Below are 23498 nucleotides of genomic sequence, written 5' to 3' on the forward strand. Positions count from 1 at the left end.
CGGACCTACACCCTTTTCCTACAATCTCACCCATAGTAAAGAACCCTTACATCCATACAGAATCCTGCTAACACAAAGGGGCTCCACCGAGTGGACTGATTTAAATCACTGAATTAAATTAGCATGCAGAAAACCTTGATTTATCTAATTAATTTTAATCATGTTTTGTTTTTGTACTTTTTATCTTTCTGAAGAAAGCTTTATTTGCATTGCTTGGTAACCATTAAAACACATTGATTCACAACTAATCATAACCTTTACACTAAATTTGGTATTTCTTTTTGCTAATCAGGAAGATATATACTACATCTACACTCATTTATTTAAGTAAATATATAAGCTTAACTTATCTTTACACAGATTTTTAATTTTTATGTTAGAAAATGGTGAACAGTACGTCTTATTTACAAGATTATTAATTTTTTACTTGTGATTTGTGTCAAGCTTCATTTGGATGGAAATACAAATGCAATTAAAATGCACAAAAACATCATTTAATATATTTTTACTAAATAAAACTAAATTAAAATTTACACTAAAATGTTTATCAAGCCATGTTTTGCATTTAAAACTGATTTATTACACAAATGAAGTATTATGTGTAGTTGGTTAATTGAACTGATTGTTTCTGGTCCCCTTGTCCTTCAGGATTTTGGAACTAGTAGATCTCATCCTCTGACACTTAATTTCTATTCAGAGACTGAAAATGAAAAACAAGCTTTCCTGCCTTTTCAATGCCTAACTGATTTCTTAATTTTGAATGAACTAGTCAATGAACTGAACCAGTAGAATAAACTGAAATGAGGAAAATATTCTCTATATACCTGCAGAAGAGACTACTGGTGGCAAACCTGGTTTCACTTCAGCTAACTCTGATTCCAGGTGCTTAGCCAGTGACTCAAACCACAGAACTGGTGGGAAATTTCTTTAAAACCTGGCAGCTAACATGTACCAATTAGTTTTACTTTTTATTTAATTTGCATGATTTTAATAGATTATAATTAGTCTTCGTCTTAATACAGATTACAATTTTAAATAGTTTTTTTTTTAATTTTAATTCAGTTCAGGCTCCACAGGAGTGCAGGAGTCTGCCTGCATAGATCAGACTGCAGGTTCAGGTCCCTGGGTAGATTGAGCTAGTAGCCTTCAGGTGAAAAGCTCGCTCTCTTTTATTTAAGCAATTCCACTGAGCAGTCTCCCTAAGAGGGAGTAAACAGTTTTTAAAAAAAGCTGTGACTTTTGCACAGTATTTTAAAGTAAAGACAAGGAACTGCAGATGCCTTTTTTAGCCATCCAGCAACCTTGACTTCTCTTTAAAATATCAAACTGAAATCTCATATCCCCCTGTAATCCAGAGAAATAAATTTAGTCACCCAACATCATAATTTCCAGTTATCTTTGCAAAGGTGCTTTCTTGTATATATTATAACATAGCTGACATTCTCTGAGATGTAAAGATCAGACCCTTTACGAGCTCTAAGTAGATTTGAATTATGTCTCCTTATTTTCCAAAGGAAATATTATCTCACTCCCTAGAGACAGATAATTAAAAATCCTATCTTAGCAATTAGCAATTTGCTCCCAGTTCATCTTGTTAAAGAAATTAATTGCCTACTCAGCCCAGTGATAGAGTTATTTGGTGGCATGCAAAAGACCAAAGACTGGGAGCAATCTCAACTTTACATGACCTAATTCACACAGTAAGTTTGATTTTTGGAGAGTGCGGACCAATGTACTCTATTAGTGTCCATACTGCCCACTGAATGAAGACCCCTCTAGGCAGGATGCTGTAGATTATTAGTTGTTTGACCAAATAAGTGCTTCAGTGACAGAAGCAGTGTGAGAGGATAAGACAAATGACAGGGGTGGTAACAAGAAAGTTTTCAGAAATTGTAAAAGGTCACTGACCATCACATTTGGAGGGTTAGCCTTTTCATGTTCATTACTATGGAAGCCACAACCAGGAAACAGATTTTTTTTTAATTGCTGTTATAATATGTGGTTTATGGCCATAACATATCCTCAAACAACAAGTTTGTTTTTTTTACACTATAAATTATCTGACTAAAATAAATAAATAAATCCTTAGGGGATAATGTTTGAGATATTGGAAACTGACTGTCTAACCACATGAAAATTTTTTAGAATGGATCAATCCATACTTACCTAACTTTGCCCATGTAGATAAGTGATTAGAATCCTGATTGATTAATCAGTCCTTTTACCTAAGTTTTACACTTTAACATCTCATAACTGGATGGAGCAAATTAACAGAACTATTGGTCAAGACAGGTCTCTGATTTTTTGTGGATTCAATACAGTATCCACGGGCCCTTTAAGTTTAGTTGTAATAATTCATTGTGACATGTTTAAAAAATGTAACATATTAGGGGTAAATAATACCATGCAATTTTAAACTGTATCTAACTCTCTAAACAGAGTAACAGTACATATTTGAACCTGTACACAGTCAAATATTTTTCTGAACACTATATCAGACATTTCTCACACAATAGCATGCACCTTTCATACAATATTCCATGTTTTAACAAGATAAAAGTTAAAATTCCTGAAAAAATGTGTGTGTATTAAACTAAATTGACCCTTGACTATCGAAGTCGAACTACCCACAAGCCAGTGACTCATAGGACTGATGCAGTTAAAGCACATCACTTTCACAGCCAACGGTACACAAGGGAGTGATGTGGCCAGCATCACATCTGACTGTCCTAACCCGATGGATCAGGTACCCATTTTGCAGTTAGGTGAACTGGAGATGGTCTTTCTGCGTGACAGAGTGACACTCAAATCCACAACCTTCAGGACTGCAGTTGAGCGCTTTAACCACTCAGGCATTGCACCTCTCCCTTGACTATACCAGCGATAAATCAAAGCCAAAGAGATTAATACTCATCTCATGTTCCCTTTCAAAGTGAGGGTGTGCAAGTAATTTGTTTTCCCAAAATTTCTGCCCATGATCTTTTCTATAACTGTTTCTTTGCTATAAGACAGTGAAAATGATTATTTGAATCTTCTGCTTCTTAATACAATATTATACATACCACATGGAGTCCTGGTATTGACTAATGTTTTGTTTTCTTCTGTTCTACCCTGAATTTTCCATGCCTAAGAAGGAATAAATGCTTTAGAAGTGGGGCTGATTTATACAACAGGAGGGGAAAAGGCCTTAACATTTTCTGTTTCTCTTTTAAAACGTTAAATGAAATAACGTTAAAAAAAATCTTTAATAACGCATAACTACACGACCACCAAAATGGAGACAATGCTGAGATTATCTCGACATGGTTATGGAAGAGGATCTTATTTCCATTTTTTTCCCATAAATAATTTGTGCTGTATTACAGAATAGAAGAATGATAACCTCAATAAAATCTGAAGGGCCTTTTGAAGTACATTTTCCTCCTGCTGCTACAGCAAATGCACTGATGGAGCAAAACAGATTGTGCATGCGCAACTCTTTGTGGAGTCATCCAGAGTACTAGCTTAGTCAGCTATATGGTTACTGTTTAATTATTCACACTTGGTTATAGCACTGCCTGCTACTGAAGGTAATATCTTAAATATTGCCAATTTCAGGACATATACCTACTTCCAGGTTGTTTTTCTTATGCAGTCAGATATCCTACCTGACTAAAAAAAAGGTAATCTAGTTGTGATAGGGTGTCCATCCCACACAAGGCCTGAAGGGGTTAAGGTGGCTGGGTAGACTAGTTAACCACCTACAATGTAACTGGAGGAGCAGCCAGGGGGCAAGGACTAATTAGATATGAGGCTCAGCTGGACAGGATGGGCCTGAAGAAATCCTACATATATGTTAGCAACATTCCCATCATGCAAGGCTATTAAAGTCACTGATTTTAATATAATCAGAAGGGCAAAGAATTGAAACAGGACAAGGTCTGGGACTCGGCTAATAGTTTCCTAAATTGACTACTCAAAACTATCCAGTCAGAGAGACAAGGAATATCACAAGACCCACTGTCCAGACATTAGTTACATAAAAACCATTTAGACACTGAAGGGGTGAGGCAGTCTGGCTCCAAAGACAAAACCACATGTGCAGCTTATGCTGGAGGCATGGGGGACATGCAGGAAGACATCTTATATATTTCCTGAGACCAGGAGCTTACATGTTAGAATGACAAACCTAAAAACCAAATTAAATCCATCCAAATTCCTGCTCTACTACCCTTAAAAAGTACCACAGAACAACCACCTCTCTGCCTGATTATACAATGCAGGAGCAGGAAGAACTGGCTGGGAAGGAAAATGGAGATCCTGTGTGCTGCTTGAAGGAGTAACTTAATGCTTGCTCATCTGCTGGTCAGTTCTTGCCTGAGTGACATGTGGAGGAAGCAACACCCATGTATCTATACTGTTGGCACTGGATTCCAGAGCCTACAAGAAAACACTGCAATTCAGACAATCCTGCTGACACCTCTGCTCTTGACACTTGCACTGCTGAGTGGACTGTAACAATGAAGCTTCTGGTTTTTGCTGAATTGCAGCCAGCACTAGATCAAATTCTAAAATATACTAACATAACAGGTTTTCAAAATGCAGTATGATCAGGCTTCTTTAAGTACAAAATGCTCAAACTTAATTTAAAAGATTTTTTTCTTTAAAAATCAATAGTGTGACACTGACAACATCTTGAAATATCATTAATGAACTTTATTGAATTAGGTTAAACTTCACTAAATAAAGTTTAACATATCTGGGGTCCACTGTATTAAAATTGCAATTATGTATGTTATTGTGGGATTGCATGTATGAACCTTCTCTAGGAGACTAACTAATGCAATCTCTGGAAGGTATTAGAAACTTCAGTGGACTTTTTTGGAATAGTACCTGTGAAGTGAATTTTCTAGGAAATACGTGGGAAATGCAAATGAGCCACTTTAAAGCCAACCATTTGAAGATACGCCCTGAGGAGAGACATAGGCACTGACTTCTGGCACCAGTGGGTGATCGACCTCCCTCTGTCTCGGCCCCGCCCAACTCCACCTCCGCCCCATCCATCCTGCCCCCTTCCCCAAAGTCCCCACTCAACTCCGCCCCCATTCCAACCCCTTCCCCAAATCCCTGCCCCGGCCCCACCCCCTCCTGTCCCTCCCTCCCGGAGCTTGCTACAGCTGTTTGGTGGCTGCAAGCGCTAGGAGGTAGGTGGAGGAGTGGGGATGCATCATGCTTGGGGGAGGAGATGAGGTGGGGTGGGGAGAGGCCGGAAGCTTGGCTGCTGGTGGGTGCAGAGCACCCACTATTTTTTCCCCATACATGCTCCAGCCCTGGACCACCCATGGAACCAGCACCTGTGGAGAGAGAGAGATCCACTGCATACCAACTACCTGCTTCTGGTAATTCCAGATCAAAGATGCCTGAACTGTACAAAGGGAAAACTAAACATGTCATGAGTGTGCTTTATTCTGAGCTGAAGCTGTGATGGACTGGTAATCACAAGGACTCCCCTAGGGTGGGGTGTTGAAGGATTTATCCTGACAGAACCTATGTTAAAACTAAGGTGATGTCTGGTAAGCTTATTAGCAAGCTGTAGGTTCTTTTGGTGTTTTTACTATGTTTTCTCGAATCCTTTTTTACCTTAAGACTAAAGTAGGCTGAAAAAAGAAGTACTGTGTGGTACCTTATAACTGTAGCAATTACACCTGTAACCACTGAGAGAGCAGACAGGTCTGTTTAGGCAGGCTGTCTTTGCTAGTATCAATACAGTGTAGGCAGGGAACTGTGGGGCTGGGACATATTCCAGTCAGAAGGGAGTGAGATGTGGTCTCCACCCAAAAAAAGGCAATGGCTGGGGAGCTGGAAGCCCGAGACTAGACGCGTTTGCTGGACCACTGAGAGAAAACACAGGTGGAGTTGCCCTCAATGGTGACATATGATATCATGGAAAAATTGTTTTACAAGAAATATTTTTACACATATAACCAGGATGTGAGAACTATGTCAAATAATGAACTAACTTCTCCTACTCCTTACATTAAACTGCATCTATTTTCAGGTTAGGAGAGGTTTAATTTTCATTGCATTTGGCAGTTTCACGAGGATATGTGGAACTCTAGTAATTGCTAGGAAGTACTGGAAACCTTACAAAAACCCAGCCCTGGTCCAAATGGGATTTGTAGTCAAATTCTCTGCTACTCTGGCCCACAAACCTGTCACAGTGAAGAAAGAAAGAGAAAGACAAAGAAGTTTTGCAAGACATTACTTAACAACACTTAGCTCTCGTACGTTGCTTTGGATACACTGACCTCAACACCCCTCACCATGGACTGTGAGTATCATGGAAAGAGTCAGGTAGTCCCAGCTTTACAGAAGGACAAATATAGCTGAAGAAATAATTAACAAAAATATATTGCAGCTATTCATTCTGTTTCAGGTAATCAATATGCATAGCAAACTACAGACTGATAGAAAAGGATATTTATGTTGGGCATTCCTTTTTTGGTTTTACTTTCAGTTTTCAAAATTTTGAGGGTACGTCTATACTACATTTCAAAACTTGTGGCCGCGAGTCTCAGAGCCTGGCTCAGGCTACAGTGTTAAGAACAGTTGTGTGGATATTCAGACTCGGGCTCTGAAGTCCTGGGAAAGGGTGGGTTTCAGAGATTGAGCCGGAACACCTACACAGCTGTTGTTAGCACTGTAGCGTGGGCCCAAGTCTGTAGACCCAGGCTCTGAGACTTGCTCCTGTGGGTTTTGAGTGTAGATGTAACCTCAGAATGCTCACTGGGGAAAACTGCGTCTTTTGGGAACTCAGTCGCCACCAATAACTCAAGTACAGTATAAGTAAAAACCAACAAACTAGGGTGAAGTCTTTTTATATTGTATGTTTCTAATGTCCACTTTTGATTGTTCCATATTGCACCTCTCATATCACTGAGCACTACCTAAAGTAAAAAAGAAAAAATGTTGCCGACAAAAGTAGCAGCAACACTCAGAGAATGTCTGCAACTGGAATTGGGCCTGCTACTAGTGGAAGTGCTAGGCTGTAGACAGCCTTATAATGTGAAATAAAAGCACCACGCATTCAAATTAAGTGGTTGTCATTAAAATATTTACTACACAGAGGTAACTGACATACTGTATTTTTCCTTTTTTACTTTGGCTTTGACCTTGGCATCTCAAATAGCACTGCGGGGTAACTGTTGGTAAATAGTAATTTTTGAATAGTGGCATTGTATCTGTTTTCCTCAAAAAGTTCAAATTAAAAAGACAGATGTGCAATCTCCCCCCACTCCCCCCGCCCAAAAAAGATATTCAATGCAAAAAGAAACTAAACTGAAGAAAAAGTATTATTTATCTCTTCGACACTAAGGATATATGTTAAGAAATGAAACTCAATGGTACCTTATACATGTGGCATATAAATATTTTTAGAAGTTTCAAAATTTCTATAGCAGAGGCTAGATCTGAACTCACTGAACAGAGATTGCAATTTATTATCATCATGCAGGGAAGGAGATTTGATTAACTGAGATGGAAATTCTTTCCTATTGATGTGGAAAAAGCAGTCAATCTCTAATGCTTCATTTAGATAAGGGACAAGAGGTTTTTAAAATTTGAAACAGGCACTGTATGCAGTGTAGATATTCAATTAAATTGGTTTTGGTTCTTTATAAGCAGATGTAGCCCAGGATTTGCAGATGAAGACAGATAATCCCTAAGAATATGAGTTGCTCTGAACTGGTAACAGAATAGGATATTTTTATTTAAACAAAACATGCTAATCATAAGAATTATTATCTGTATTACTGTAATGCCTCATAGCCTTAATCATACACCAAGACCCCACTGTGTTAGGCGCTGTACTGACACAGAATAAAAACATGGTCCCTACCCCAAATTTACAGTATAAGTCAAGAGACCCCCAGATGGATACAGATAGATGAGGAATACAAGTCAGCATGTACAATACTAGTCAACATGACAGGTAGTGGTCTCTAACCACTGTCAAGTTTTTTGTAGGCATCATGGAAAAGGAGAACGTTTTAAGGAGGATAATTAAGTAGTTTCGTGGATGTTTACAGGGAGCTCCTCCCAAAACTGAGAGGCAGAATGGGAGAAATAGATAGGTGATTGTTTGAAAATTTAAGCAGTGCATGATGGAGGCTGGCATAGTGGGCCAACTGGAGATGGGCAGTGACATCTCAACTGTGAATGGTAGATGAGAAGTAGGATGGAGGTAAATTGTGAAGGGCCTTGAAAGTGAAGACAATATCTAAATATCTTAATTTTTAAAATAGAGTTTTTTGAAGAAGGCTATGATTCTGTCACTTTGAAAAATCATCTGAATTGTCTTTTAATATATTAGGGTTAAAATTTAAAATTGCTCCAACTTTCAAGAAATTGAAACTATGAATATCACACAAAATGACAACAAATTGGCCATTAAAACTAAGGCATTTATCTTAATATTAATATATGTTAATACAAAACCTATACATGGATGAGTGAGCTGGATTACAGTTGTAAGAACCATAACTTGGAATTTGTACACTTTTGTCCAATTAATCCCAACCAAAATGCTTCATTAATATAATCTGTGTGAAGAATATTCATATGCATCTGTACACTATTATATCATTTGATTTTTACATTTATAAGGACTAAATGAAGAGATTAAATAGCATCTTAATGCACGGGGCCTGCTATGATAGAAGCCACCTTTTCAATGACAAACTATTTTGAGTGTAGCTAACACACTGGATTTTTTGATAATTCAATGACCCTCTAACTTTATCCAAGCAGTAGACATGCAAAAGAGACTGCAAAACAGCAGACTGCAACATGAATAATAATAAAAATTGGACAACTGTTCATGGCTGAGTGAAGAGACAATCAACCATTCCCAGAAAGCTGTTTTACACACTGGATGCATAACAACAACAAAAGTCATTTCTCCCTCTCTAATTTTGTTCATGCACCATGCCTCAGCTCTCACACATTTGGAAATGTTACAGTAAATATCAACATGGAGAGAGAAATGGTAAAATCCAGGACCTTTACCTGATAGACACCAATGTACAGTCAATCTCTGGTCTTTTTGTTTTGGGAATGGCATAAAGTGGGTATCTATCCCCATGGCGAATCAACACATGGACAGACACAAGCTTAAAATAATGGGGTGCATGACCTATGTGGAAGGAAGAAGTAAAATTAAACATCAATCTTAATCCTCTCCGTATGTTTTCCAATTCTTCTATTCCAAGTAAAAAAGCATGCATTATTGTTAATTATTTGTTGTTTTTCAACATTGTATTTAGTGCTTAGAGAATATGGAGGAGAGACAGTCCTTTGTCCTGAAGTATTTATTTCAATTTAAATAATAAAAAAACACCTATAAAGGCTCTTGGTGTCCAACACATAATACTACAACAGAACCCGAGAAATGTTAGAATAATTATTCAAAAAGAAACTCTGCTATCATAAGGCTCCTTTCCTCCCCTTCTTTAATCATTCTGGAAAGCATATCCACAGCCCTCTCCAAAAACCCAATTCAGCAGATGACTTTTCCAGCACGCCTAGAAAATCACCAAATGTGGACTACTTTGGATCAAAGTATTGTTTTTTTATCTTTACCTTAGGTTTACTTTCTAAGAGGACTGACTGATATAAGCACTTAATTGACATTAGTGGACGATACAAAGGTATAGTGATAAGATGCTTTGTGCCATACTATGGGGTGAGCAGTCCAAAAAGTGTCTTCCTCAACAAAAGATCGAGGCTGCTTTCCCCTCCCATCATTATCTCTTTCCATGGTTCCCACCAACCTAACCTGTCATTTCTGGGGAAGCACCCCAATTGCTTGTGTCTCAGTTTGAGACTTCAGCATTAACATGTTCAATTTCACACCACTAGGAAGTGATTACACTGTTTCCAACAAAATGCTAAATATTTTTAAACAACAGCTACAATCTATATTTTCTCTCCCTGTACCCCCATCCCTCTGTGGAGCTTACAAACAATTTAACTGCCAGAAGAACCTTTGTAGATCTCCTTTAACGACCAACTCCAAAATCAAAATACACAATGAGAGGAAGAAGGAATTGAGCGTTTCTGGCAACTGAATATATTTCAGCAGCCAATCAAGATTTTTGTGGCTGGCTCCAAGTTCTAAAGCATTTACAATGCATACTTAAATCACCATTTCCAGTGCCAACATGTAAGACCTAATAATGAAATAAACCCTGTCAATTGCCTACACCACGTCTCACGGCCTACCTTCCATGCTGCGTTCAGTTATGCTAGGAACGTTACAGTAGACACGAGCTTCATAAATAGGATCAATTGCAGGGGGTTCGGTCAGAGGATCAGGCATTATTCTTTTTCGGCTCTTAGAGTTCAGCCCATCTTCCTTGACTGGGTTGACTGGAATTAAGTGCACTAAAAGACATAAAATTAGTAACATTTGTAGTAAATTAATACTGGTCATTACATCCATATTATTATTTTTATAATGTGCAAAATATTCAGTTGTAAAAATTGGTTATTTTATCAGGAAATGGACTTCCATGAAAATCAGTCACACTAGACCACTGGGCTCTGTGTTCATCCTGTCAATTTTTGATGCCGTTACATAATGAAATTAGGAAGACCCTAAAGAGCTCTCTTGTGTAGGCAGTCCTTGGAGTAAAACACTGAAATCTATCTGGACATAAGAGTCACTGTTTTTTGTCATTTGCACTCTTTTCCTTGAAACTGCTTCTTATGTTGGATTTTCCCATGGGGTGACAAGAGCAGCAGCAGAACAAGGAATTTAAAAACCTATATGAGTCATTATCTCCCATCATGGCTAATATCCTGACTCTTCAGCATAGACCCTGAGAGGTCGGGCAGGAGTTGCTGAAGAAAAGAGACACACATCTTGGTAAAGGAACTTGTAGCCATGGGACTATTGGGACTTTTCTTGGTAAAACGCACTTGAGAAAACAGTTTAGGGAATCTAATACTTAGAAAAGGAACTTCACCATATAAAGAGGGAAAACAGATTTTGGTCTGTTCTTCATGGGGATGGGAATGACTGAATTTCCCCAACTCTTCTTATTCTGAAGTCAGGTTTAATAGCTCAGGATAGTTTTAACTGTGTTAGGCCCTCTTAACAGTAAATATCACAAGCACTTAGTTCAGAAACTTGACTCTACCGAGTATCTCAGTCAGAAATGTTGCTTTGGTTGCCTGCCTGGAGACTACTTCAGACAGGGAGACAACAACAGATTGTTGGCTTTATATTACATCATCTCCTTGGAAACATCAGAAGTCTTGACTGCCAGTAATACAGAAAGAACACCCAGTGAACAGGTCTAAAGTACCCTTACTACACTTCCAACATGTCATCTTTTTGTGAGTGGCAGACAATCTTGTTTTACATATATGACAATTTAACCCACTGAAAATTTTCAGTACAAATGGTCATCAATTTAAGGTATGTAGTGATGACTGGGGAAGTACAATTTATGGAGAAAGTAGTACATTTTAGTTTTGATTGTTCTATCTACCTAATTTATGATCTAGTAAACAGTGAGAATGGCAAAAATAACATAGGAAAATCACATTAGTCCAGAATGGTTAGGTGATAAGAAAAATTTAGCTGAAGTAATTTTTTATATCACAGAGTATTTCTCAGCCCACGTATCTAGCGTGGCCTAACCACTACTTGTCATGCAGGATCATGATTCTTACCAATCAGCTATCTGCATGGACGCATTTTCGCTGGAGGACCAATGACTGCTGTCCAACTGGCAGTCTAAAGCTGCAGTGTTTTACATGTGAAGCTAGCTGCAGTGGGCTCACATATTCCTAGACATTTCCCTTTGAAAGCTGTCTCTGCAGCCAGTCTCGTGCTAGTCAGGGTCCCTCTGCAGCCCTGGGAGGGCTCCTATCGAAAATTCATAGTTAAACTTAAGTAACATGTTTTTAGTAAACTTTGATTTTACAATGTTCAGATATCACCCCTTGCCCCCATCCAGACTTTTTGTTTACTTGTGCAATAAAATATTCATAAGCATGTCAAAGTATATCTAGTATCAGAGCGGTAGCCGTGTTAGTTTCGGTCTGTAAAAAGCAACGAGTCCTGTGGCACTTTAAAGACTAACAGATGTATTGGAGTATAAGCTTTTGTGGGTGAATACCCACTTCGTCTGATGCATGCGTGTTCACCCACGAAAGCTTATGCTCCAATACATCAGTTACTGTTTAAGGTGCCACAGGACTCATTGTTAAAATATATCTAATAATTTTTATTCACTTTATAATCATTGAACTTGAAACTAAAATGCTGTACACAAATGAAGTCTAAAAATAGAATTCACTCATGTTGGATGATAGCACAGACTTTTTAAATTGGAAAAAGCCATTAAAATATATGAGAAAAAGCTAAAATTACATTAAAACATGCCTGGTGCCCAGAACATCTCAGTGTCTCTTTCACAAGAATGTAAGAAATATGGATTTCAGAAATATACAGAAAAAATTATTTAATTTACCCAACTAAAACAAAAACAAAAAGTCAACAAAAGTGAATATTAATGTTGTTGTGAAAATGCCCTTGGCAGTATCACACTAAACTGAAAGAGCCACAAGTCAACTCAAACTCATATTGTGAAACAAAAAATAAATGGAAATATTTCTCATAGCTCTTTGGATCTGCAAAAGCTTATTTCTACAAAATCCAAATTTTGGACAAAGTTGAGTTGACAAAGTCTCTTCAGATTGCCTAGGTTTGAAGACTATTTTCTGTAGTAGCCCTCAAAGACTGCAGCCATAATAATGAACTCTCAAGACTTTGCCCCTGCCAATACATTCCTTTCAAAGCAGGTAAGATTTTCTTATTGAAAATGATGGGAACAATATGAACTACTTTCCCTATTAGTCTTCAACTGCAAAGAGGGAAGACTAATTTCAAAACTGAAGGTTTATTGATTTTCCTCAAATCACATCTTGACTGTGACGGGCACTGATTTTAGAGGCACATTTGTTCTGTGGGTTGGCTGGTGTGTTGGGTGCAGAAGTGGGGAGAAACAAAACCAAGTATTTAAAAGATGTACTAAAATGCAACCAATACAGAAAATGTTTAAGAGTCCAAGTCAAAGAAATTAACAGAATATACACATAGATTTAAATATTTAAGGTACTATAGTCTACACACATTAAGAATGTTTAAAATTGGTTTCTCTTCATCCACCAAAGCCAAAGTTCAAGTCTTTCAGATTCTGTGCTCCTCCTGCTCCAGCTACTGACATGGCAACATCGATGGTGACTGGCCCTGAATTTCACCTACTCGTGTTTTTAAATTTATTTATAAGGAAGAAAACCCACAGAATTAGGGTTGGCATAATCTACGAATATGGAACCTTTGGACTTTGGGGGGTAGGAAAGGGGAACTGTTGGTATTCTACTCTCAAGGCTCAATTGCCACCTCCAGAAGTTCCCTACTCACTACATCCATTTTTTCAGGTCCTCCCATATTAAGATTATTGCACACTGAGACTTTAAAAATATTTTAATACAATATTTTTAAATATTTTAATAAGTTATCATTAGTCTAGACAACGTCTCTTGGACTACTGACTGAGTGGAAAGGAATTTACAGTAGGATTTGTATGGCTATAAATCTCAAATCAGAAGAATACACTTAATTATACTAGTAAGATTATACTACCAGCCTCTGTAAATACACATTGTTGAAGGAGATCAAAGTAGTTCCTATGCCTAAAGAACAGTTATTGGAGGACTTCAATTGCAATGTCCCAAGGAGACATTGAGACAGACAACTTTCAAATGCTATAAGCAGTTAGGTGCTTTTTGGAACAGCAAGTTCCAGAGCACACAACAGGAGACACTCTGATCAATTTAGCCCTAAGGAATGTACAGGGTTTGTGTAATTAGTAGGGAACACAATGTAATTAAGTTCAACATCCATTGATGGGTAGTTGAGGGAAAATGATACCAACAACTAACACAGTGACACTATAGCTAAAGTAAAAAAAAAAAATATAAAAAATCAAAATCATTAGACTTAGCTCTGAAACTATTAAGTATAAGATAACAAAGATGATGTGTAACCCCTTCAAGCAGAAAAAAAAATTACTGAAGTATACTAGAAACAGTAAGCCAGAATCAGGGAGAAAAGAGAGCAACAAAGAGGATAATAAAGTCATTGCAGAGAAACAAAATTATTTCTTTACATCAGTCCTAACCACTATCCAGTTAATAAAAATGAGGTACTACCAAAGATTGAAGTATCAAAAGAATATCAGTTTTTTCATACTAAAATTAAAGAGCAACAAGTCACCAGGATCACATAGTATGCACCCAAGAGTTTGGAGGGAATTTAAAAATCAAGTGGCTAAACTGCTAAAACTAATATGCTTTCTCTGAAAATCAGCTGCAACTCTGCATGATTGGATGGTAGCAAATGTTTTACTTACAGACCAGTTGACAATGGGTTGTCCCAAGTTTCTGTACAAGGACTAGTATTGCTTAATACATTTACCAATTATATGGAAATGGGTGAACAGCTGAGTGGCAAAATTTCCAGATGATACAAAATTATTTAGGTTAGTCAAGATAGAGAAAACTGTTAAGAACTTTGGATGGACCCAGCAAAATAAGTCGAATGAGCAGCCCGACCGCAAATGGAATTCAGTTTTGATAAATACAAGATAATAATGCACATTGGAAGGAATGATCTGAACTACTCACACAATTGAGGTGTCTAAATTAACTGTAAGCACTCAGGTTAAAAAGACCCAGGCATCACCCCGGACACTAATATGGACACACTTTAATTTAAGTGTCTGCTCAATGTGTAGCAGTGATCAAAAAAAGCAAACTTTTTTCCTGAAGGTGTAAGGAATGGGATAGGAAAATAACACTGAAAATATTATAGTTCCATTATATCAGTCTATTATATAAGCCCTCAGTTGGGATATTATGTTCTGTTCAATTCATATACGGGTTTGATCTGGTACAGCAATTTCTATACTCCTAGAGGCTGTATACAATAAGATTATTTCTACTTACCCAATGTCAGAAATGAATAAAAAATACTGTAATTTAAATATTTATTTGTGGCTTTTTTTAAAGTTTCAATTCTATATCTTTTCCTCCTTGTCCTTTCTCCCACCCCCAATGATTAATATCCACTCCCACTTTGCCCTGTGCAATCTCATAATTTCTCTTAATTGTTCTCAACTTCTCTTTTTTCCCCTCCCGTTCTGCCTTTTCTCTGTCATCCTTTCAGTCTGATGTCTTTATTATTGTGCCTTTTTTTCCTTTTGATTCAATTGTTTGTACTCGCCCCTAGCTGTCTAATCCTTCTTTGCATGCATCCCTCTCCTCCTCCCACTGCCTTGCTCCTCCCCATTCCCCACTACTTGGCACACACATTTCATTTCTCCAACTGTGCCACCTCATCTCTGCTCCACAAGCAGCAGCTATTAAAAGCTCTTAGAAGAGCAGCAGTTTTCACTGTCAGTACTCCTTACTGGAACTCCTACTCCTCAGTGCCAACCCTGTCTCTGCCCAAGGAGAGTTATTGACCACTAAGCCCATGGCAATATGGAGTCACAGGAATCGCTACAGCAAGTAACTCATGGAGATGGCCATCTAGTGTTGTCCCATCTCTTGCTGATTTTTCTGATGTAAACTGATATAAGGTTAAATCTCTATTGTACAATGTATTTTACATTACAATAAATGGTTATGACATATTATAGTTATTTTTACACTATGTGAATTCAGCCTTTAGTGCTATCAGTATAATGCATGGTGTACAGGATCAAATGAAACTGAGCTAAATGTATCTCTGTGGAACACAGTCAGTTCTCTGTCAGTGCTCACATTTTCAAATCTAGAGCCCCAATTAACAGTATTTTAGAATAAGGCCCTTATCATGCCAGGATTTGAGCATTTTTCTTGTCAGGAGAGGAACCCAAAAGTGTAAGATGAAAATTTCAACATATTTAATTAATTTGCTGTCTGAGCATTTCCAGAAGTCAGTGCAATTGATAAAAGGTAGATTTAAAGTATAGTTTTGGAGGTTTGGAAACCTCACCTACACTGAAACTATGCTATAAAGACTACCTATGTATATCATTGTTATAACACCTTGACAACAGAGATGAAATTTAAGTAGCTTAGAAAGATCATAACTTGTAGAAAATGTTTAAAACTAGAGGAGCAATAATATAAAATTATTTTAAAAGGATATTTTTAAAAGTCAGGACTAATAGAAACAAGATACAATATACGATTTTTATATTAACATCCAACTACAACAGCAAGGAAGCCCTGACTGTTGTCCTACCAAGCCAAAATATGTCTGAAACATGAAAAAAGGAACATGTGGGTAAATAGCAGTCAAAAATAAAAAATGCCAAAAATTGGCAATCTGCACAGTTTACTCCAAGAGAATTGCAGGAGTCTGGCCACATGGTTGAAGAAAAAACACCACCATAATCAATGATCTAGGAATCTTTATGTCTGAATTCTAATGTGTTTTGTATTAACAAAAATTTTAATGGGAGAAAAGGGTCCAAACTCTCAGCTAATGTAAATCAGGGTAACTCCGTTGAAGACAATGGAGCTAAAACAATTTGTACCAGCTATCTGTCCCAAGGTTTTCGTATTTTTCAATTTACTAGCAATGTAAACATCTGAATTGCACATTACAGAATATTTAAACAAAAATTAGACTTTTTATATAAAAGTTATTACAAAAAAGTTGATCTTTTACAGAAGTTGAGGAAACATTTTAAAATATGTAAACAGTTTGGGCTAAGCAAATAGAGAAAATCTTGTGTATGAATAAAAAATAGCTACTTTTTAAACATTTTAAGATTCCTTTGAATAGCTTTATCTTCACTGTATTTTAAATATGACCCATTAAATCTAAAAAGGGTCGAATTAATTTGTTCTTTTGTTTTTGCAGAACAATTTATGAACTCCAGAAACTGAGCTCACAGAACATAAATACTAGACATATAGTTTCTAAGCAACAGATGCAGTCATTACAACAGGCACTTTAAAATAATTGTATTCATGACTACATGAGAAGTAGTCCTCTTGGAAAGAAAATATAATTTAAAAAATCAAATATTATACTTAGATGAATAACTGCAGGAAGGCAGTTCTATACAGATTTTGAGTATATAAAAAGAATACAGATGAGATTGACAGGAACAAAAAAACAACACACTGCAGAAAATGAAATTATTACAAACTTCAGTCTCCACAGAACAAAGCTTATGTTGTATAACATTAAACTATCAAACCATTGAATTACAAATTCTTTCCATTCCCTCTGGTATGGTTTTGAATATTAAAAACACACATAATGGTGCTGCAGCAATTTATACAGAAGAAATACAGTTTCAAAAAAAAAATAATCAACATTTACCTAGAAGCATAAAGGTAGACAACAAAGCCATGTCTCAAACTTTTTTTCCTGCAATGGGTCTGAGAAGAAAGTATGGAGCAAGGCTAAAATGGCCACTTGCATTTTTTTTTCTTGCCACAGAGTGATGTAAAATTTTCTACATTTATAAGACAGAAGGTTCTTTCAGTTCCATGTAAGCAAACTATTTAAAGCACTGACATGGAATTAAGCCACACAGCAAAAACGCAAAAAGACTATCCAGTAATTTTATGCTAGCCTGTAAAAGCAAACAAGTATGTCAGGAAATACAAAAAGTTACTTATCCCTCCCTCCAAGGTAAAGATTTTTTGGTATTAACAGGTCATTCCGAGGGTCACATGGTACACTGCAGACCAGACAAGTTTCTGAAATCTTCATGATAGCCACAGGGGGTATTTTTGTTTTATTTTGTTTAAAATGGGAAGAAAATGGAAGAGTAAAGCAGAGGACTGGGTAAGGAAAGAACAATAAGAAAAGGTAGAGGGGTGTTGAAACGAAACATGGAATGGGGAAGGAAGACTCTTCTGGCAGATATACAGCATTAAAAGCAGTCTGGAAAAGACAGATAAGGTTTGAACTGGAGAGCTGCTAGCGTAAAACCACCTATAATGCTGTCAATTTAAAAGTGAGAAGTGCACTCAACTCAGGACCCTGTCATAACAGTTTATGATTCCTGCCATCCTGCATCCACTCCACAGGGCCATTTCTAGAGCTTTGCTTTTTATACAAATGCATATTTGAACACCGGTGACATTCAAATATGCTGATGTGTGACAGAATAGAATCCACCTGTCCAGTCTGAATCTTTCTGATAGCTGTACATACGTTTTGCAATTTTGTAATGTAAGAATGTCTCACTGCAGCTGAGCACTCTGACCTTAAGTGCATGTACAGCTATACAAGTAATTGTTCCATTTAACTACTACCGTGTTAGAGAGAAGTTGGTTTGGCCAGTGCTGGACAAACAACTCTCACTCAGTAGATGTCATATTCACAGCCATTATGAGTAAAAGGATGTTTTAAAAAAGACATTTAAAAGCTAGTAAATTAATGCAGGTAGGGGAAAAGAGACTAGACTTTGGCAATATCTGACATTGGAAGAGGAGACTTGTCATTGCAGAGCTATTTCTGGAGACATGTCCCTCCAGTCCATCCATAGCTGAATCCAAATTCTTCCTCGTGCTCAAGTGAAGGAATAGCGATTACGTGATCCTTGGGGTAAGTTTGTTGTCTGTAGTGTGTGTTTGTGATGTGCTTGCTGCTTGCCTGCTCTTGGCCTGGAGCACCCATAGGAAAAAAAACGGTGCTCTAGCCCCCCACCAGAACCTTCTCCTACCCCCAGCACCTCCTGCCTGCCAGCAGGCCCCGCTGATCAGCGCCTCCCCATCCCTCCCAGAGCCTACCGTAGATCAGCTGTTTCGCAGCATCAGGAGGCACTGGGAGGAGGGGGAAGGAGGGAGGGCGCAGCATATTCGGGGGGGTGGAACTGGGTGGGAAGGCGTGATGCATTGGGGGAATTAGTGGAGTGGGGGTGGAGCCTGGGCAGACCCCTGGGACCACCCCCCGCAGATTACAAACTCGGCACCTATGGTTTGGGGGACCATGTGCTGAGCCTAATGGCCTGCTAGGCAAAGCTGAGAGCTTCTTAACAAGGCTTTAATCCCTAAGCCCTTTAGCACCCATCAACCCTTAGCCAGGGGGAGGGGCTACTCAGGAAGACCAGGGCTTTAACAAGCCCACTCAAACGACCAAAGGAGCTAGCAAATAGGAATGGAGAACAAGGGAGTTTTGCGAGGGAGGTTAGTGGGAAAGTGGGGGTTAGATACACTTAACATTCTTTAAACTTAAGGCCAAACCCCTCCCCTAATAAAAACAAAACAGCAACAACAAACAAACGAGCTGCAGAAGTAAAAGGAGAATGCAGACAGAAGTCCAGCAGCAGAGTGGGGCTATCCAGTTTATTGCACTCAGTGCAGCATGTATGATTACCTGCCTCATGGGCAGGTAGCATATGTGTGCATTTGGTGCAAGCAGCTCCTGGCCCTCAGAGACTGTGTATGGGCTTTGGAGACCAGAGTGGCTGAAGTGGAGGAGCTAAGGAAGACGGAGAGATACACATATGAGACTTTCCAGGACACAGCAGAACAGTCCCACCCCTGGTCTGACAGCCTACATGCTGTTGAGGAGGATGAAAGTCTCAGGGAAAGAGAACATCCAATAGGAGCAGAGGGAAATGATCCCATAGGTGGGACCTCCTTCCAGACGATGTCGTGGTATCCTCTCGCACAGAGGATACCTCTCCAGTTATTAGGAAGAGACAGGTAATAGTTATGCTCAATCATTAGAAACATACACAGCTGGGATAGAAACATAATATTCAGTCATTAGAAACATACATAGCTGGGATGGCGATGACCGGGAGAACTGCATGGTGACTTGCCTGCCTGGTGCGAAGACTGTGGAACTCCTGAGACATCTAGATAGACCTATGCGTAGTGCTGGGGAGGAGCCAGCAGTCATACTGCATATAGATACCAGTGACACAGGGAAGGATAGGAGAGAGGTCCTGGAGGCCAAATTTAGGCTGCTAGGCAAGAGACTGAAGTTCAGGACCTCCATGGTAGCATTCTCTGAAATGCATCCAGTTCCACATGCAGGGCCAGTTAAACAAGCAGAACTGCAGGGTCTCAGTGTGTGTGAGGCAATGGTGTAGAGAGGAGGGGTTTAGATTTATCCGGATGGGCTCCACCTAAACCAAAATGGAACCAGATTGCTGGCACTTAAAATTAAGAAGGTCGTAGAGCAGTTTTTAAACTAAGGGCTGACGAAAGCCAACAGGTGCGGAGGAGCACATGGTTTAGACAGAGACATCTCTTAGAGACTCTCCTTTAATAGATCCTTCCCTATATCTTAGTGAGGAGGAGAGGATAGACGATGATAAAATACGGGTAGGATCAGATGAGAAACAGCCAAATGAAAAAGAGTCCCATTCAATTACACCATGTAACGGCAGACAGATAAAAAGTGTCAAGTTTTTAAAACTGCTTATATACAAATATTAGAAGTCTAAATAAAAAGATGGGTTAACTGGAATGAGGATATTGATAAAATAGGCATCAGAGAAACTTGGTGAACGAGGATAATCAATGGGACACAGTACTACCAGAGTACAAAATATATTGGAAGGACACAACAGGTCATTCTGGAGGGGGAGTAGCACTATGTGTGAATGAAAGCATAGAATCAAATGAAGTAAAAATCTTACGTGAAGTAAACTATACCATAGAATCTCAATGGATAGTAATTCCATGCTCAAATAATAAGAATATAGCAGTAGGGATATATTACCGACCACCTGACCAGGATGGTGATAGTGAAACGCTGAGGGAGGTTAGAGAGACTATAAAATAAATAACTCAATAATAATGGGGGATTTCAACTATCCCCATATTGACTGGCTGTATGTCACCTGAGGACGGGATGGAGAGATAAAGTTTCTTGACACCTTAAATGACTGCTTTTTGGAGCAGCTAGTTCTGGAACCAACAAGAGGCAATCCTTGATTCAGTCCTAAATGAAGCACAGAATCTGGTCCAAGAGGTGAATATAGCTGGACCGCTTGGTAATAGTGACCATAATTTAATTAAATGTAACATCCCTGTGGCAGGGAAAACACTACAGCATCCCAACACAGTAGCATATAATTTCAGAAAGGGGAACTACAAACAAATGAGAAGGTTAATTAAACAGAAATTAAAAGGTACAGTGCCTAAAGTGAAATCCCTGCAAGCTGCATGGAAACTTTTTAAAAACACCATAATAGAGGCTCAACTTAAATGTATACCCCAAATTAAAAAGCCATAGTAAGAGAACCAAAAAAGTGCCACCACTAAACAAAGTAAAAGAAGCAGTGAGAGGCAAAAAGGCATCCTTTAAAAAGTGGAAGTTAAATCCTAGTGAGGAAAATAGAAAGGAGCATAAACTTTGGCAAGTGATGTGTAAAAATATAATTGTGAAGTCCAAAAAAGAATTTTAAGAACAACTAGCCAAAAACTCAAAATGTAATAGCAAAAAAAATTGTTAGGAACATCAGAAGCAGGAAGCCTGCCAAACAAACAGTGGGGCCTCTGGATGATAGAGATGCTAAAGGAGCACTCAAGGGCAATAAGGTCATTGTGGAGAAACTAAATAAATTCTTTGCTTCGGTCTTCACAGCTGAGGATGTTAGGAAAATTCCCAAACCTGAGCCATTCTTTTTAGATGACAAGTCGAGGAACTGTCCCAGATTGAGGTCATTAGAGCAGGTTTTGGAACAAATTGATAAATTAAACAGCAATGAGTCTCCTGGACCAGATTGTATTCACACAAGAGTTCTGAAGGAACTCAAATGTGAAATTACAGAACTAACAACTGTGGTTTGTAACCTAACATTTAAATAAGCTTCTGTACCAAATGACTGGAGGATAGCTAATGTGACGTCACAGGTGATCCCGACAATTACAGGCCAATAAGCCTGACTTAAATACCAGGCAAACTGGTTGAAAGTATAGTAAAGAACAGAATTGTCAGATACACCGGTGAACATAATTTATTGGGCAAGAGCCAACATGGTTTTAGTAAAGGAAAATCATGCCTCACCAATCTACTAGAATTCTTTGAGGCGGTCAACAAGCATGTGGACAAGGAGGGTGAGAGGATATAGTGTACTTAGATTTTCAGAAAGCTTTTGACAAGGTCCTTCACCAAAGGATTTTAAGCAAAGTAAACTGTCATGGGATAAGAGGGAAGATCCTCTCATGGATTGGTAACTGTTAAAATATAGGAAACAAAGAGTAGGAATAAATGGTCAGTTTTCAGAATAGAGAAGCATAACTAGTGATGTTCACAAAGGGTCTGTACTAGGACCAGTACTATTCAACATATTCATAAATGACCTGGAAAACGAGGTGAAGAGTGAGATGGGAAAATCTGCAGATGATACAAAACTATGCAAGATAGTTAAGTCCAAAGCAGACTGGGAACAGCTATAAAGGGATCTCAAAAAATGAATGATTGGGCAACAAAATGGCAGATGAAATTCAATCTTGATAAATGCAAAGTAATGCACATTGGAAAACATAATCCAAACTAGACATACAAAATGATGGGGTCTAAATTAGCTGTTACCACTCAAAAGAGAGCTCTTGGCTTCACTGTGGATTGTTCTCTAAAAACATTCACTCAATGTGCAGCAGCAGCAGCCAAAAAAGCAAACAGAATGTTGGGAATCATTAAGAAAGGGATAAATACTAAGACAGAAAATATCGTATTGCCTCTATATAAATCCATGGTAAGCCCACATCTTGAATACTGCTTGCAGATGTGGTCACCCTCATCTCAAAAAAGATATATTGGAATTGAAAAAGGGAAACAAAAATGAAGAGGGGTATGGAACAAAATAAGACTGGGACTTTTCCATTTGGAAAGAGATGACTAAGGAAGGGAGATATTATAGAGGTCTATAAAATCATGACTGGTATGAAGACAGTAAATAAGGAAATGTTATTTACTCCTTCTCAAAACACAAGAACTAGGGGTCACCAAATGAAATTAATAGGCTGCAGGTTTAAAACAAACGAAGTATTTTTTCACACAACGCACAGTCAACCTGTGGAACTCCTTGCCAGAAGATCTTGCGAAGGCCAAGACTATAACAGGGTTCTAAAAAGAACTAGATAAATTCATGGAGGAAAGGTCCATAAACAGCTATTAGCCAGGATGGGCAGAGATGGTGTCCCTAGCCTCTGTTTGCCATAAGCAGGGAATGGGCCACAGGGAATAGATCACTTGATAATTACCTGTTTTGTTCATTCCTTCTGAGGCACCTGGCACTGGCCACTGTCAGAAGACAGGATACTAGGCTAGATGGACTTTTGGTCTGACCCAGTAGGGACATTCTTATGCTCCCTCCCCACACCTTGGCTGTTCACAATGCCTGCCATCATTCCACATTCTCCACCCCACTCTAAAACCCTGCTTCACCCATCCTGGTACAATACACCCT

At 38.4% G+C, this 23498-nt stretch overlaps 1 protein-coding gene across 4 annotated transcripts in view; it reads right to left on the reverse strand.

Moving 5' to 3' along the window:
- PXYLP1 (2-phosphoxylose phosphatase 1) overlaps positions 1–23498 on the reverse strand; it is an 85189-nt gene that overhangs the window by 20682 nt on the left and 41009 nt on the right. For all 4 annotated transcript variants that reach the window (XM_032771723.2, XM_032771725.2, XM_075068548.1 and 1 more), the window contains 2 exons: positions 10261–10422; positions 9046–9172 (listed from right to left, as the gene is read on the reverse strand). In XM_032771723.2, coding sequence (XP_032627614.1) covers positions 9046–9172; positions 10261–10422 — 289 coding nt within the window. The remainder of the gene's footprint in view (positions 1–9045; positions 9173–10260; positions 10423–23498) is intronic.

Source organism: Chelonoidis abingdonii, chromosome 8 (assembly GCF_003597395.2).
Source record: "Chelonoidis abingdonii isolate Lonesome George chromosome 8, CheloAbing_2.0, whole genome shotgun sequence".
In the NCBI taxonomy this organism is placed as follows: Eukaryota; Metazoa; Chordata; order Testudines; family Testudinidae; genus Chelonoidis; species Chelonoidis abingdonii.